General features: G+C 38.1%; 2 protein-coding genes and 1 long non-coding RNA gene across 6 annotated transcripts in view; 2 read left to right on the top strand and 1 right to left on the bottom strand.

The window, feature by feature from the left end:
- The first annotated feature begins 6 nt into the window (after window positions 1–6).
- Kctd6 (potassium channel tetramerization domain containing 6) lies at window positions 7–10,204 on the top strand. Of its 4 annotated transcripts, none has more exons than XM_048801192.1 (3): window positions 7–3,534; window positions 6,824–6,893; window positions 8,515–10,204. In XM_048801192.1, exons 2-3 carry the CDS (start codon window positions 6,867–6,869, stop codon window positions 9,199–9,201), a joined length of 714 nt encoding a protein of 237 aa, XP_048657149.1. In that variant the 5' UTR covers window positions 7–3,534; window positions 6,824–6,866; the 3' UTR covers window positions 9,202–10,204. The 4 variants fall into 4 exon arrangements, with proteins under 4 accessions (XP_048657149.1, XP_015349974.1, XP_048657148.1 ...); XM_015494488.2 differs by having other exon boundaries at window positions 7–2,205; XM_048801191.1 differs by having other exon boundaries at window positions 7–736.
- A 1,984-nt stretch (window positions 10,205–12,188) lies between these two features.
- The window catches only part of Acox2 (acyl-CoA oxidase 2), a 30,760-nt gene continuing 25,639 nt past the window's right edge, over window positions 12,189–17,309 (bottom strand). The window contains exons 14-15 of the mRNA XM_015494490.2: window positions 16,036–16,168; window positions 12,189–12,335 (exon numbers count right to left, since the gene is read on the bottom strand). Coding sequence (XP_015349976.1) covers window positions 12,273–12,335; window positions 16,036–16,168 — 196 coding nt within the window. The 3' untranslated portion in view covers window positions 12,189–12,272. The remainder of the gene's footprint in view (window positions 12,336–16,035; window positions 16,169–17,309) is intronic.
- Window positions 12,998–17,018, top strand: LOC125616260. The gene is made up of 2 exons (XR_007346882.1): window positions 12,998–13,056; window positions 14,744–17,018. It is a non-coding gene; the product is annotated as an uncharacterized LOC125616260 (long non-coding RNA).

The following is a 17,309-nucleotide window of genomic DNA, read 5'->3' on the forward strand; positions in this document are numbered from 1 at the left end:
CGGGGCCGCGTCGGGCTGCGGGCTTTGCTCCCGGGGCGACGGCGAATCAGGGGCCCAGACGGGACCCCCTCTGGGTTTGCTCCGAAACGCTGTGTTTTTGGGGGTGGCGCTTATTAGCTAGCGCTTGCCCTAGTTAAAAGCGTGAGGAAGGAGGAGGCTTCTGAGCCCTGCCTTTGGGATTTTCTGGTCTGAAGAGACACACCGATTGCAGCCGAGTTCGTGACTCAGATGCTCAGATTTGTGGAGGTCGTGGCATTTCTCGTGCTTGATGTCAGAGGGGATCCGTGACCGTGGTCGTGGGGAGCCCCTGCAGCACCTGCTGGGCTGACGGTGCCGTGGAGGCTGTGTCTGGGGGTGGGACCGGGAAATGAAACGTGACAGAGATCCTGTTTGGATATTCTGCTTAAGTTATCAGGTTTCTTGGGTTTGAGTATACCAGTTCTAGAACAAGTTGATAAATCCAGTTTTGAGACTTTGTGAGAGAAGAGATTTGGGTGGCAAATAGATTTGGGATCACCCCAAAGGCTAAGAATGTGTTTGGGGTAGCCCAAGAATCTTAATCTTTCCCATATCTTCCTGGCATGTTCATTTTCTTCGCTGCCACAAATGCCCTAGCACGAGAAGGATCCTGGAATAAGAAGCTGAGCTAGCACAGGCCCGAGCCCCAGATTGAGAGGTTTTCAAGTGAACAAACGTGTAGCTAGGAAAAGAATATTTTTATGAGCAGGGGTTGTTGGTAAGTTGAGAGAACTTGCTCTTTAATTGAACACCATCAGTCAATATGGGGTACTTGATTTTATTTGTAGTGTCAAGTATCAAGGATCGTGTGGTCAAGATAGTCATAGATGCCATTGCTAAATTTTGTGATTCAAATAGTTATAAATTATATTTTAACCAAAGCATTTACTACATAAAGGAGTCCCAGGTGAATCCTGTGAATCCCTCCTGTGTCTTGGATTTTGATATTTGAGGGCTATTTAAAATGAAATTCACATATTTATTTGCATTTGGCTTTACCTGGGAGATAATCCTGAGTCATGCTTTAGAGAAGTTCCTTCTCAGATCAGACATTCAGATATCTGTGCTTTGTAAACACTGGACTCTGCCCTTTACCTGTAGCGGACCTGTCTGGAACTCTGGGGAAATGTGGTCTTAAGGACATTGGAAGCACATTGAGGCCATCACCACTTTTTTGCCCTCTCTGCATGCCTATGCTCTAAATTACTTGTGTTCACATTCTCAAGTTTCTTTACCATAGAAATTTTGTTTACGCTACTGCCACAAGTATTTTCACATTGGTATAATACTTGTTTTATATTCATGATCTTGTTTATTTTCTCCATTTCCCCAAAGAAGAAGCTGGGCATATGGGTGGTTTACTCAGGGTCTCATAATAATGAAGCAGTTGGAATTCTGGTCCTTCCCCTCTGGTAGTCAGTTCTCTTTCTTTTGCACTGCCTGCATGTGACTTCAGAACCCTACTCCTGGACTATTGCACTATAGGCTAGTTTTTACTTTCTTTTTTTTTTTTAAATTTATTTTTTAGTTTTCGGCGGACACAACATCTTTGTTTGTATGTGATGCTGAGGATCGAACCCGGGCCGCGCTACTGCTTGAGCCACATCCCCAGCCCAGTTTTTACTTTCATGTAGGATTTAAATGGTCTAATTACTTTTGGGAGAAGTGATATTATCTTATTTTATCTCATGGAAACTGAGGATAAGAGGAATTTTATGATTTTGTGACTCTTTGACAGTTCTTTAGCAATCAGTCGCTTTTTAACCTAGAGCTCTCTCTTCTAGACCACATGGTTGAGAGAGGAGAAAAAATAATTACTTAAGATCCAGGTTAGGTTATTATCCAGGGCTGGGGCGGTGGCTCAGTGGTAGAGTGCTTACCTAGCATTTGTGAGGCACTAGGTTCGATTCTCAGCACCACATATAAATAAATGAATAAAATAAAGGTCAGCCAACAACTAATATATATATATATGAAAAGATCCATTTCTGCATTGGTTGAGTTAGGGCTAATCTAACACCATAATCGCATTATCCTTGTATGTCTGGCTACTTGTGCTGGCTTGTATGTGGATGTTAACCCAAAAGACTCCTTTAGATGTCGCTGAACTAGTTACTATAAAAAGTATTTCACTTTCAAACTCCCACGTTTCAAGAACAGAAACTCAGTACAAAGGCAATTTTGAAGGTAAGTATAGATGGAGAGACTTTATTGAGTCCTGCCTTCGGAATGCCAGACACAAAGGTTTCAGTAGAAAAGCAATTTAAAGGGCTACCTGGAAACTCTGGGAAGGTAGTAGTTAGAGATTTTTCTTATTACTTGTTCAAATTTGGAGGTTTATATTGCAGTGTATAGAGTAATATATAGGAGTAGGACTTTTGGCCCTGCGGGATTCTTAGTCTGTAGCAGAAGAGATCAACCCAGAATTTTGGGTTAAATTTAGTTCATTATAACTCATAAGCCTATAAATGCAGTTTTATTGTGGTAAGGAAGGTGGCATTTAGGGGTTAGTTTTTTTTTTTTAAGTTGTATATGGACACAATATCTTTATTTTGTTTATTTAGTTTTTTTATGTGTGCTGGAAATTGAACCCAGTGCTTCACACATGCTGGGCAAGCCCTCTACCCCTGAGCCACAACCCCAGCCCGTGTTAGGTTATTTTTTAAGCTAATAACTTATTATTGGATTGTGTGTTCTCCAGATTTTCTACCTTGAAAAATCTGTAATTTCTTTTTAAAAAATATTTTAGTTGTAGAAGGACATAATACCTTTATTTTTATTTATTTATCTTTATGTGGTGCTGAGGATTGAACCCAACGCCTCCTGAATGCTAGGCAAGCACTCTACCACTGAGCTACAACCCCAGCCCTCTGATTTCTTTTAAACTTTTGAAAGTTCTTCAGTATGTTTTCCTTAACTGAACTACTGCAAACATTACACTGTCTAACCTTTTAAGAATAAACATAGGCAAATTTTTGGTGATGATTTATAGACTTTGGGACAAGAATTTATTTTCATCAAAGGTCAGATCTTTTCAGATGAACTGTTTTTTCCAGGTCAGGAAGTGTTGTGTTTTGAATTTTATAATTGTGCTTGGTTGCTTTCACTGTCTTTTAAAACAATCTTTAGTAAGGAAAATCACCATAAAGAGATATTATTTGTTGTTGTTGTTGTTACCCTTAGAATATCTGTTCCTCACAAATTATCTGACATATAAGATTTTTCTTTACCTTCATCAAATGAAACAGGCCCATTTGATGCCCATTTCAAGGTCTTTCTTCTACTGCCTGTCTTGTGGTCACTTCTCATTAATCCTCCAGGGAAGACTGTGCAGAAGAGAGAAAAGATGAAAAGCAAATGAATAATTTTCTAATTGTTAGCAGCTCTGGAAAATGATTTGGTAGAAGAGATTGAAGCTATTCTGGAAATTCTTTTGGATTTTGTTTTATTTCATCCATCTGCATTGCCTCTGATATGTTCTGAATAATAGCCATTAATTCAGAATCCAACTATTGGGTAAGCAGTAATCTTCCTGGCCTTTTTTTTTTTTTTTTGGTTTCTTGCTTTATCAGAGCATCTCTACTTAGGACATTTAGAAACAAGGAGTAGAGGTAAAATTTAATATTTTTTCCCCTTTGAACTCTTTAATGAGCAATTTGATTTTTTTTTTTAGAATTTAGTTATTGTTATTGGAAGTGACTAACCATGCCTGTGCTTCAGTTTGTTTTGATGAATCTTATACACAAGTATAGGAAGACTTTTGGATGCTTTTTAAGAAACATGGGCTTATGTAGATTTCCATAATTGCTTTCCTAAATTATTAAGTTTGAAGTTTCTTTACATCTTTGTACAGATTCTGGGCTTTTGCTGTGGAACAGATTTATGGGTATCATCAAATTTTCTTTTATGACTGCTCAAGAAATTACCCTGTTTTGATTTAGAAGTAAAAAAGAAAAAAGAAGGAAAGAACTAGAAATAGACCTTGCCTAACAGTATAACATCAGTGTCTATTGGTATTCCATTTCTCATTTAACAATTAGGATATTGATGGATTGGATTCTTTATGTCACTTAAGTTCTTTATGTCACTTCATTTCTCATTTAACAATTAGGATACTTAACAATTAGGATTGGAGTTCTTTATGTCACTTATTCACACTAGTGAGTAGGTTTCTGCCTTTTAAAAAAAATTTTTTTTAGTTGTAAATGTGACTTTAATATTATTTATTTATATATGGTGCTGAGGATTGAACCTAGGGCCTCAGACATGCTAGGCAAGTGCTCTACCACTGAGCCACAACTCCAGCCCCAGGTTTCTGCCTTTTTAAAACTTAGATTCAGAGGAATTTTTACAGACCCTTTATGACTGGTTAGGCTGAGTTATGTACAATTGTAAATAAGTCCCTAGTAGGTGGATAGGTTTAATAGGTAGTTATAGAGAGTCTAAAATTAATCTTTTTCAATTTCTTGGTTTTGGGGATTCTCTTTTTTCAATTTCTGTTCAAGGAGGGTATTTATGGAAAGATCTAGACAAGGGGCCAGAAAACCCAATACTTATTCAGTTACTTCCCAGCTGTGGGCCTTGAACAAGCCACTTAATCTACTTGGTTTCTCTATTTTGCATCTCTAAAATGGGGGCAGTAATCTGTGCTTGGATTATTATATCAGCAGTGTTGGGGTGTGGGAAGATGTACAAATCATTGTCTATTTAAATTGCTTCTTCTTTCTGGAATCCCTTCTCAGGTTGTGCAAATTTTCTTTGTTCCACTGAGTGAGCTCTTTCTTTATTTTCTGATTTGGAATCTTGGACTTTCCTCCTGCAGGCTCTGCCAGTCCATCTCTGTAGCACTTTGGAATTCTGTACTTCAGTTGCGTGTTGCCTTCTTTTGTAGATTGAAGGCTCCATGAGAGCAAGGGTTGCCCTTTTCCTGTTTCTGTATATCTATATTTGCACATATGCTCCCTCCCCCTAGTTGATTCAAAATAAATGTTGGTTGAATGATCAATTATTGAGGTATTAGGAAATAATACTTTGAGTGACAGGGAATGCCAAAGATGAGCAGAACTTACCAGAACTTCCGAAGGACTGGCCTTTTCAGTTGCACAGTTACTGATTTGTTATCAGTATCAGCATGAGATGCTGGCAAGACAAGTTGGTAAAGTTCACTTCTTGGTTCTGTTTACTTCAGACACCATTTATGAAGCAAGTCAGAGGAATACAGATTTGTCACAGCAGCCCTGAATTTGACATTTGTTCCATTTCTCACTCAGTAGCATGACTGTATCCAACTGCTGAGTGTAAAGAGTAAAAGCTGCACATCCTCTGGTCTACATTTTAGCTTGTTTGCTTTGAAGAATTTGCAAGGTGGAGAAATAGATGCTTCAGGCTCTGATTTCAGCCCATGCTGTGCTATGCAAATGTTCTCTACATGCCTGAGTGACCTTTTGAGAAAGAGCCTTTGTGATCTTTTGTAGCCAGAGCTTGTTCTGGGAATTGTGTGCCAGATTCCTCTAAAAGTGGGAAAAGTGGATCTGTTCAAAGACTGCATTAAAAAAAGCCGATACTTTTCCTGGATGAATACGGAGAAGTCCGTGTTTCTTACCATCTCTTGCCAGCGCTTTTGAAATTTGCTCTACAGTTTGCTTTGCAGGTTGATTTGGGGAATGGAGTGTGTGAGAGGGAACTGACTATGGCTGGGAAGTGTTTAAGTGCTCTTGAATTGTAGATAAAAATAAATTGAAACTGGCATCATTAGCATATGGGTGTTTACTAGTGTCCTAAGGCTGGCTCTCTAGGAGTGCTGGCTAACAACTCTGACCCCAATCAGAAAGGTTCTTTTTGTCCCAAATAGTGCTCTACCAATTTGTCATTTAAATTGCTTTCTTTTTGTTTTGATTATTCATGAAGATAAATACCTCATTATTAAAAGTATAACTTGTTTTTTATATTATACAATAAATACTATTCTGATATATTTCTTTGGAAAGTGATACTTGTATCTTGGGAAATTTATTATGTTTAATGCGTTTACTGAGATGTTTAATTTATGCTGATGAATAGAATTTTCCTTTTTGTTTTCATACTGGGGATTGAACCCAGGGGCATTTTACCACTGAATTGAATCCCAGCTCTTTTTATTTTTTTATCCTGAGACCTGGGTCTGGCTAAATTGCTCAGAGTGACCTCAAACTTGGAATCTTCCTGCCTCAGCCTCTGGAGTTGCTAGAACCACAGGCATGGCCACTGTGTCTGGCTTTCCTTTTTTACTCTCTCTCTCTCTCTCTCTCTCTCTCTCTCTTTGATACTGGGGATTGAACCTAGGGGTGCTGTTGACCACTGAGCTACATCCCCAGCCCTTTTAAAGTATTTTTGATTTTTGAGGCAGGGTCTTGCTCAATTGCCCAGGCTGGCCTCTAACTTTTGATCCTTCTGCCTTTCTCTTAAATGACCTTTCTGAGAAAGACCATCATAGGTTTGTACCAAGATAAGGTTGAATAGTTAACCATAATATTCTTTTATAGACATTCTAAAAACTGACTTTTAGAGAAGAGAGAGAATTTGAATGGCTGATTTACTTCTATGCTTCTCCTTTTACTCCAAGTATAGGATAGTTCTCTGTTCTGGACAGGCTCTCAAGATGCCCATAGAGCGTCCTGCCTGGTCTTTGCCCTGTAGTAGGCTCTAGTTGAACAAAGACAAGTAGTTTTTCTGGTGTTTGGCCTGCTCTGTTAGGTGAGAGAACCTTTTTTTTCTCTGTTTTCATAACTGCTTATTCTATCGTCTGTCCTTTTTTCTCTTTCCAAAGTTTTCCTGGAAGCTGGGCTCCTGAAAACGCAGCACTGGAACAGATGGATAATGGAGACTGGGGCTATATGGTGAGTAGTTCTTGCAACTGCACTTTGAAGGCTGGAAAATTATTTTTGTACCTTTTTTCCCCCTTATGTAGCCTTAGATATAACATATCTTACAAGAATGCAAATTAGGAACTTGTGCAACTCCTTCCCCCTTCAATTTGTTTAGATGTATTTTTTTGGAGGGGGGTGTTGTTTTGTTTGGTGTTTTAATGGAAGCAGACTTAGTATGGACTCTTAAAGCAACTTTTAATAATCATTTATTTGAGAGAGACATCCCTTTTTGATCTTTAAAGTATGTTACTCTTAAACTTTATGGAGTGGTGATACTAAAGGATCTAGTAGGTGATGGAGTGGAGGACATTTTCTTGTGGCTAGGGAGATGACAGTTGAGAATGTGCCTCTTCCCCTTTTTGTGTGTTCCTGTGTCTCCCTCTTTTTCTCCTCCTCTGGTAATATTTCACTTTCCTAGTATCTGAACATTACCTGCATCTTTACTTTTTCTTAAATATGACTTCTAAAAGAAAGATATGTGTTATTTAAAGGGTTTTGTTTCTCACATTAAAGGTCAGATTGCAATATTAATGTTACAAATGTGAATACACTATCAAGTAATGAAATTTTAAAATTACTACTACTCTTCCAGTATGTGTTGGTTTAGTGGCTAGGTTGTGTTGACCCAGGTGTGTGTGTGTGTGTGTGTGTGTGTGTATGTGTGTGTATTTAAATATTCATTTTATTTTTAGTTATAGGTGGACACAATATCTTTATTTTTTAAAATTTGGTGCTGAGGATCGAACCCAGTGCCTCACGCATGCTAGGCAAGTGCTTTACCTCTGAGCCACAACCCCAGCCCACCCAGCAGTATATTTCAACTTAGTGTTTGACACTCTTTATTTCCATAAAAAAGTTATCAAGATTAGGTATGCACAAAGTTTTATTTTTAAAGTTGATTTTATGATTTGTTCTTTTTTGAGTGGGGAAACCTCAAAGAAATATTAAAAGTAGATATCTTTACATTATCAGATAATTTTATCTATCTTATGTTAAATTGAGCTAAGAAAACTGAAGATCTTTAAAAAAAAAAAACAAACCTGAAAAAAAAAAACGAGTGTATTTTAGTTTTTCTTTTGATTTCCTGTGACCCAAACACTTAGATACTGGTCCTGAAACTGTATGGCTCTGAAGTCATGCCCTTGATTATTAAGTCTTTGAAGAACTGAATGTATCCTTCTTTCTTCCCCTCATCCCTGCCCTCCACCAGGGATTGAACTGAGGGGACCTTTACCACTGAGCTCCATTCCAAGCCTTTTTACATTTTATTTTGAGACAGAGTCTCATGAAATTACTGGTGCTAACCTTGAACTTGGGATCCTGGTCTCAGCCTCCCAAGTCTCTGGGATCACAGGCATATGCTACTATGCCCGGTTCCTTCTTTCTTTTCTATTGAAGCAAATGTTAGATCCCTTAATCTGTGTGGGCTTGTCATTGAAAGTAAAGCCATTTGCATTATAGGTTTGTCAAATATGTTATAGTTTAAAGGAATTTTAGTACTAGCTTTGCTTGTTACTTTTAATTTTCTTAATTTGTCAAAGTTAGGATTTACAAAATTTCAGGTGACTGATTATCTTTTAAAAAATTTCAGATGACTGACCCAGTCACGTTAAATGTAGGTGGACACTTGTATACGACATCTCTCACCACATTGACGCGTTATCCAGATTCCATGCTTGGAGCTATGTTTGGGGGGGACTTCCCCACAGCTCGAGACCCTCAAGGCAATTACTTCATTGATCGAGATGGACCTCTTTTCCGATATGTCCTCAACTTCTTAAGAACTTCAGAATTGACCTTACCCCTGGATTTTAAGGAATTTGATCTGCTTCGGAAAGAAGCAGATTTTTACCAGATCGAGCCCTTGATTCAATGTCTCAACGACCCAAAGCCTTTGTATCCTATGGATACTTTTGAAGAGGTTGTGGAGCTCTCTAGTACCCGGAAGCTTTCTAAGTACTCCAATCCAGTGGCTGTTATCATAACTCAATTAACCATCACCACCAAGGTCCATTCCTTACTAGAAGGCATCTCGAATTATTTTACCAAGTGGAATAAGCACATGATGGACACCAGAGACTGCCAGGTTTCCTTTACTTTTGGACCCTGTGATTATCACCAGGAAGTTTCTCTGCGGGTCCACCTCATGGAATACATTACAAAACAAGGTTTCACGATCCGCAACACTCGCGTGCATCACATGAGTGAGCGGGCCAATGAGAACACAGTGGAGCACAACTGGACTTTCTGTAGACTAGCCCGGAAGACGGATGACTGATCCCCAGCGCTGGAGAAGAAGTTCCGGGAAACTGACTCTCCAGGAAATGGAAGAGACTTTTTTTTTTTTTTAAATCACAATGTGGGCTTTTTTTTTTTTTTTTTTTTTTAATATTTGTATTTATTTGAAGGCATTGAGAACTGAGAAGGAAGTTTTATGCTTTCGCAGACTCTTCCATGTTTTGTTTCCTTTACCCTGAGTATGCATGTGCCTGTTCTGAGTCTCCAGATACCTTTTTTATAAAAAGAAGTCTGAAAATCATTATGGTATATAATCTATCCTTAACAGAGCTTTTTTTTTTTTTTATTACAGTGCTAAAATGATTTCTGATAAAATGGCCCCAAATAACTAGAAGGCTAAAAATACAGGAATGAAAGAAAAAGCAGAATACTCATGATGCCTTTGAAAAAAAAATCAAATATCATGTAGGGTGACCTAGTTTCCAAACCAGTAAGCAGTATTATAATATTAAAGGAAAACTGTTCCAATCATTTAAAGGTACTTATTAAGTACTGCTTTTCACAGTTATGACAACTGTTACTTTCTATGCATATAAATCAAGCAACCAAATATCTGTAGCCATGGAAATATCTGACTAGAAATATTTGTATTGGATTCTGAATACAAAATGTCCCTGTGGTAGAAATCTTACTTCTTATGCCTGGTGCAGTATAATTCCCAAGTGTTCTGTCTACCAGGAAAAAAAAAAAAAACCTAATAAAAAATGAAATAAGAAAATTAGATCTGTATTTATTGGTTGTTGTTATTACTTAAAGGAGAAAAATCATATTCATTGTCTGAAGTATGCATTGTTTATGTCCTACTCTTTGAGAGGACTCAATGGAACCTTAGATTGTAGTTTATAAGAACTCTATTGTGTCATTGAAGCAGGGATGGATAGAATTTGTCTCAATGTCTAAAAGAGTGCATATTTGAATGGTGAACGTGCTGTTTGACAAAGTTTCCATTGGCACTTATATTAAAGATTACAGATTTTTCTTCAGTTGTCATAGTGCTGAATATGACTCATTATTTCAGTTTTGTCCTAAGCACGGGGACAAGAATGACTAGCTATTTTATCCTCATATATTGTGGTTACCCACAATTGCATGTTATTATCAAAGCTAAGTTTATTTCTAAAAAGAAGAAATAAACTGTTGTAAATGAAGAAGAATCTGGAATAGTTGGGGAAATGTATGTAATTTTGTTTATTTCATTGTAGTCTCTCCGGCCCCCTCCCCTGCCCCCCACTGGAGATTGAATCCAGGCCTCATGCATCCTCAAAGCTACATTCCCATCCCTTTTTATCTTACTTTGAAACAGGGTCCTGCCTAAGTTGCCCAAGGTGGCCTTGAATTGGGATCCTGTTGCCTCAGCCTCCCAGGTAGCTGGGATTACAGGGATGTATCATGCCACTGGCCTGGCCTGGTTCTGGTCTTATTTTGCATTTGATTCTATTTCTTGAAAGTTACTCACAGGAAGGATTGTGTTAATTATAGTGAGACTTCCTGGTTTGCTAGCACACCTTATAAAAAAGGAAGGCATGTAACTTCTGCCCTGTTTTCTAAGGGAAGAGTGGAACTCTTGAGACTCTGTGCCCTGGAGCAGGCAGGTCACTCTTTTTCTCCTCCTCTCTGTGAGAATATTCCAAGATTCTCCCTCTGAAAAGATAAGAACATTTACTTTGCTAACTTTCCCCCATGTCTTCCTGAAAATTTATTTTAAGATTTGATAAATTACCAGAAACCTGTAATCAACCCATTTTTACCATCTTCAGACTAAGATTCCTTAATGTTGTTGACAGGTTGCTCTGGTTTTGGTAAATTGATGTACTAGTTCAAGGCTACCACTTTAGAAGATTGGCTCTCACTTCAAATTGATTGATGGTTGCAAAAAAAAAAAAAAAAAAATTCCCAACTGGTTAGTTGATTACTGTTGGTTATTTCATAACTTGGATTTCCAACTTTGTAATAGTGGTCGAATGTATTTCTCATAGGCAGGGCTCTCCTGTTTTTAGAAAGAGATCAATATGAAGTAAAATGATTGTAATTAAAAATAGTTGGGGAAATAGGAATATACTAGTTGCTCTAGTTGCCCAACTTTCTGGAGATATTTGCTTTGGTAAATTTTCTCAGGTTTACTAATTATTAATAACTAAATGATTGTTTATATGAGTAAATTGGGAAAAGCAGCTGCTGAAATTTTTATTCAATTTCATTTGTTAGTTGATAATTTGAGTGTTTTATCAGTTGGATAATTGGAAATGGTATGAAAAAATGTCCCTTGATTATGTTCGGTTATTTTAAACAATTGTGTCTGTTTCTATGAAGTTTTTGATCATTCTCACTGCAGAAGAGGTTGGTTTTTTTTTTTTTTTTTTTTTGCTGTGCTAGGGATTGAACCCCAGGGCCTCTACAACTCATGGTAGGCAGGTGCTTTACCACTGAGGTACATTCTCAGCCCAGAAGAGTTGATTTTTAAAAGTTGATACTTCAGTGCATTCTTAGGGCTTTGTATTTTATTTAGGTTACACCAAGCATAGGCATTTCTGGAGGACAGTGTGTTGGAATGTTTGTGTCCTTTTAAACCTGAGGATAAATGCTAAGTGTAGCTCAGTAGTGGAGTACTTGCTTAACAAACATTCATGATGCCTTGGGTTTGATCCCCAGCCAAAAGAGAGAGAGAAAAAAAACTGATTTGGCTTTGCTATATCTGAAACAAAGATCTAGTACAAATGCTACAAGTGGATAGTGGTCCCCCACCCCCCACCCCCGCTTTTTTTTCTTTTCTTTTTTTTTATTGTGGGAAATTTCAAATATCCAATGAACGGTAGAGAGAGTAGTGTAGTGAACACCAAAATACCTACCCAGTGACCAAATTTAATAGCTCTTCACGCCCCCTTTTTATAGACTATTTTGAAGTAAATCACAGATTATATATCTCATAGATACTACTTCAGACTATGTCTAAAAGATGACTCACACACATATATGTATATCAATTTTAATTTTGCCAATATATGCTATAGAACCATTGTAGTGCTGCTTGCTCCTTGATTACTGTTGGTTATTTCATAGCTTGGATCTCCAACTTTGTAATAGTGGTCGGATGTATTTTTCATAGGCAGGGTTCTCCTGTTTTTAGAAAGAAATGCATTATTAAGCCAAAATATTTCTGCCAGGATTAATGATTTTTTTTTACTTTCAAATTTAATGTTTAGCTTCAGAAAAGTAACATTCCATAAGATTCTTAATTTCTGTAATTATTTTTTAAATTCATTTTGTGTGAGCATATGGAGAAACATTTTTCCAAAGGGCACCCTTCCTTTCTCATTGCAGCTTTTAAATTGTGAATGCAGGTGGCCAATTTAAAAAAAAAAAAGAAAGAAAGAAAAAGAAAAGCTAAACCAAACAAAACAGCTTATCTTTGCTTTTGGAATTTAATACAAATAAAAGGCCTGACTCTTTGAGGCTCTTTGAAATTGAACATGAACCACAAAACAAGAAAACCAGAAAGCAGAATCAAGTAAGCAGTATTCTGTGTCTGAATAGGTTTTCCCATTGTTCTCTAATGCAATGTCTAGATTCTTTCCTTTATAGAGTTCTAGCCTCATCTTTTATAATATTTACTTGGTTTTGCCTATTTATGCGAAAACTGTAAGCTCCAGGGTCTGTGATTCTTTTTTTTTTTTTAAAGAGACAGAGAGAAAGAGAATTCTTTTTTTTTTAATATTTATTTTTTCAGTTCTCGGCGGACACAACATCCTTGTTTGTATGTGGTGCTGAGGATCGAACCCGGGCCGCACGCATGCCAGGCAAGCGCGCTACCACTTGAGCCACATCCCCAGCCCCAAGGGTCTGTGATTCTTGTTCTCCACTGGTTTTTGTTTGTTTGTTTGTTTGTTTGTTTTTGGTGCTAGGGATTGAACTCAGGGGCACTTAACCACTGAATCCATCTCCAGCCCTTTTTATTTATTTTGAGACGGGGTCTTGCTAAACTGCTTAGGACCTCAATAAGTTGCTGAGGCTGGCTTTGAACTTGCAATCCTCCTGCCTGAGCCACTGGGATTATTGGCATGTGCTGGTGTACACACCTCCACTGTATTTTTAATACCTAGAAGTTTCTGGCACCATAGTATAAGCTCAATAGACACTTCCTGGATGCAGGAATGACTAAGTCAATAGATGTGTTTAACACCCCTAACTACTACTAGGGCAGATTTTTACAATATAACCATTGGGGGATAATAGGATTCATGATTTGAAATTGTCCCCAGTGGCTCCTTCACTCCTTGCCTCCATAGGGAATCTCTTAGATGTGAGTTCATGTAGAGAGGGGGAACTGTTTGTAGTTTTCTTTGGGGAAGCTGGATTGAAATAGCATCCAGGTTGGGCAGAAAATCAAAAAAGCAGAAATCATGGCTAGATTAAACCAAGAGAGAGCACACCATCTTGTCTAGGGAGAAAGCTCACCATAGCCTGCCCCAGACAGAAGAGACTCTTCTGTGATTTTAAGACATTCAATTCAGCACAGCACTTTACTTTCAGTAGAAAAGCCACTGAAATACACTCCCATTTGTACTTGTGTGTCTACATGGCATATTTCAACATAGCTGCTGTTTTAATTTATTTAAAATACTTGTAATGTGCCTTTTTTACTGTGCAAATGAGGGAAAATGTCTCTTTACTGCAGCTTCAAAATTATCTATATTAGGTCAGAAAAAATACACTTTAAAAGTTCTGGTGGTTTCTATAGGAACCAGAAATGTATTGTAAAATCATGTGGCAATATATTAGTGGTCAAGTGATTGTCATTTTGATTAACTGGAAACAAGGTCATTTGTAACCACACATTCCTAAATTGCTATGCATGAAAGAGTCATATTGCTGTTCCTGTCATCTTTTTAGCAAGGTAATGTATAGTAGGATATGAGAGTCTGCTGCATTTGTTTGCAGAGGGCTCCTTTATCTGTGTAGGTTATAAAGCCATGTTCATTTATCCCATAAATGTGGCGTGTCTACTCCATGACAGATTCTGGAGTTAGGCAGGGGAAGGCTCCACCCTTACTTGCCATCAGGCCGAAGAAAAGTGAATGGGATGAAGTGCATCCTTATTTTACCATATCTGTTTAATGCCGTGGGTCAGTCATACCTCATTTAGAAAAGGCTGCTCTCATGTGGTATCCAGATTAAAGTCTTTAAAGGTGAAAAACAAGAACGCCCCCACCATTCTTCAGTGACCATGAGAAATCTGGAGAACTGGAATGTTTCCTGTTTTCAGTAAAACTGGACTGAGCTCTGCGTGTAAGCATTTCCTATCAGGTATACAGCAGGGCAGGTTCTTTGGAGCATCAAAGGGCATATGTGTATCTTTGGACCATAAGAACTAGGCTGGGCTAGGCAGACTGCTTTATTTTTATGTCAGGATTTAAATGTTAGAAAGGAGAGATGACTATAAAAGAAACACTCTGGAAGTAGGCAAACTGTATTAAGTAAGCAGTAAATATATTTTCCTTCAGCAAATTGTTTATATTTCCTTATAGATTTCAAAGAATGCCTTTCTGGGGATGGGGATTGACCGAACAGATTGGCCACCTGAGAGCTGTTCTGGGGGTAACTGGTTGTGTTATAACTTCAGAGGATCATGTTAAATTAAGCTATGAGGTATGACAGTACAAATTGTTAAGAGCAAGTCTAACACTGTGCCAAGTGTGAATGAAAGCCTGGGAACTGCCAATTTGATGAGATGTTAAGACACCTTTTTTTCTGAAATTGGACTGAAGAGATAGAAAAGCAAGTGTTACCATGTGAACAACATATTTGCATTATACATCTCTCTCTCTTTTTTTTTTCTTGGTACTTGGGATTGAACCCAGGTGTGCTCTACCACTTAGCTACATCCTCAGCCCTTAAATAATTTTTTTTTTTTTTAATTTTAAGACACAGTCTTACTAAGTTTGCCCAGGTTGGCCTTGAATTTGCAGTCCCCCTTCCTCAGCCTCAGAGTCTGGGGCTGATATAAGATCTGTGTACCTATGGACTTTTTGTTTTGACCATCTGTCAGGTTTGCTGTTAAACATCGGTTCCCCACATTCTTAACTACAGAGTTTATTTCCTTGTTCCAGTTAATGCATTCATTGACATTTGCAACTTATCCCAGTGAGGCTGGCACAGTCTAGGACCCTCGCCTTAAATAGTTGGGATTTTATGAGTCCTCCCTCTCTTCTTGCTGTTAAACATGTAGAGTGTTCTGGTATTCTCTCCCAGGAGAGCTGGGGATCTTGTTGCCATAACCCTTGTAATTGTCATTTTTGTGGCTCTGCTGGCTACCATGGCTTTGAAGCAGCCTTCTATGCTCCTGAGATGCCAAGAAGAGGCATCTCTAGCAGGCAGTCAGGTCTGAGTGAGACACCCCCTCAAGCTTCCTGTCACCTCTGAATGCCTGCTTTCATCTACAGAACACTGGGAGTTAAAAGACTGAATATAAGATGGTTAAGTCACCGCTGTGATTTATCTTCTTATTTTTGTTACTTAAAAGCCAGTTTACCACTGTGTATATATGCTCTTGGGTACGTCAAGGCATGATTTAGAGCTTCGGCTTCCCTCCTAATTCCCTTTACTAAGTTCTGAGCAGTGCATCTGCTGATTACAGTTCCTGCCAGGCCACACTCCTACTGCTGGTGTCTTTAATGTATTCTCTAAAAATATTTTAAACAGACATTCTGTATCAAGCGATTTTCAACTTAATGGAAATCAATGAAAATGGGAAAACAGGTGTATTTACTGCTTGTTCTCTGCTCTCTTACATAATTTATAATGTGTTCCACTCGTCTACCTGAGCATTGCTTGGTGACTCCCGAGCCCACTGGAACAGACGTCCATAGACATTTCCATCATAACAGCCAAGTGCTGAATTCAAACACTGGTCGGTGAAGTCAAATGCATCAGTTAACAAGATAGCATCCTTCCTGAGACAGGAAACAAGACTGTGAGTATTTTGGATGTGCTTACAAATCTAATTAATCTAGAGTGACAGATAGCAACACCTAATTAGAACTTGCATCAGTATTCACTTTTTGAACAATTCAGCTTTTTTTTTTTCATCAGTTATACATGCACAGTATAAAGAGTCAAAAGAGTTCTTTAAGGCTTGCTATTTAAAAAACAGCATATCCTGGTCTCTCTACTAGAGGCAGTTTCAAGAGGCTGATATTTTGGTGTTTTACTAAATACCTGGTTTGTATTGCTAGCAACTTTAAAATAATTTTTTTTATTTGTTCTTTTTAGTTATACATGACAGTAGAGTGTATTTTGATATATCACACATACATAGAGTATAACTTCCCATTCTTGTGGTTGGACATGATGTGGAGTTTCACTGGTCATGTGAGCATAGGAAAGTTATGTCCGATTCATTCTACTGTCTTTCCTATTCCCATCCCCCCCTCCCTGCTAGCAACTTCTTGATGGTTCAGGTGTGGATGTTATATGTTGACTTCCCATTACAGAAGATAAGGATTTACTTTGAGCATCTTTCTCTTTACCCCTTCCTCCCCCCCTCCCATACTCCCTTTCCTTGGCTTTCCTGCCTCCTAATAAAGTTGTAATTTTGGCCAGACCAAATTCAGTGTTGACATTCTGTTGACTGTATGGCATTCAAGCATTGGAGGTAGCTAGGTACTGTCCTTAATCTGTCTTGGATGATTCCTCATTGTTATGACCTCCCCACCCCCACCTATTTAATGTCTCTCATGCCCCTAGTGGTCTCATTTCCCTCCTTAGGCAGCTGAAATTCCATTGTTCATTATATTTACCCTCTCAAAAATAGATTCATCAGTTTTTCTTGCTTTGTCATATTAGTTTAGCAAAGCCCATCCCTTGTTATCTCCAGTTTTCCACCAACTTCCTGCCACCACTTTTGTAGTTACATATGGCTGCGAGAACCAGTCTAAGGGTTCAAGGGTTCAAGTGGGCCTGGTGGCTGTTTTGCAATCATATTACATTGTTCTAGTTCTTTCTCTTTTACTTCTTTGTTCTCATAATTGTCTTCCATCCTCAAATTTACACTATTCATCTCCCCATCTTTCTTTCTTTTTTTTTTTTTTTTGG

The sequence above is a fragment of the Marmota marmota genome, unplaced genomic scaffold (assembly GCF_001458135.2).
Source record: "Marmota marmota marmota unplaced genomic scaffold, marMar, whole genome shotgun sequence".
Taxonomy (NCBI): Eukaryota; Metazoa; Chordata; class Mammalia; order Rodentia; family Sciuridae; genus Marmota; species Marmota marmota.

Coding starts and splice junctions, on each gene's coding strand:
- Kctd6 (XM_048801191.1), top strand. Junction 6,894..8,514: donor ATGGAGACTGGGGCTATATG/GTGAGTAGTTCT, acceptor AAAAAATTTCAG/ATGACTGACCCAGTCACGTT.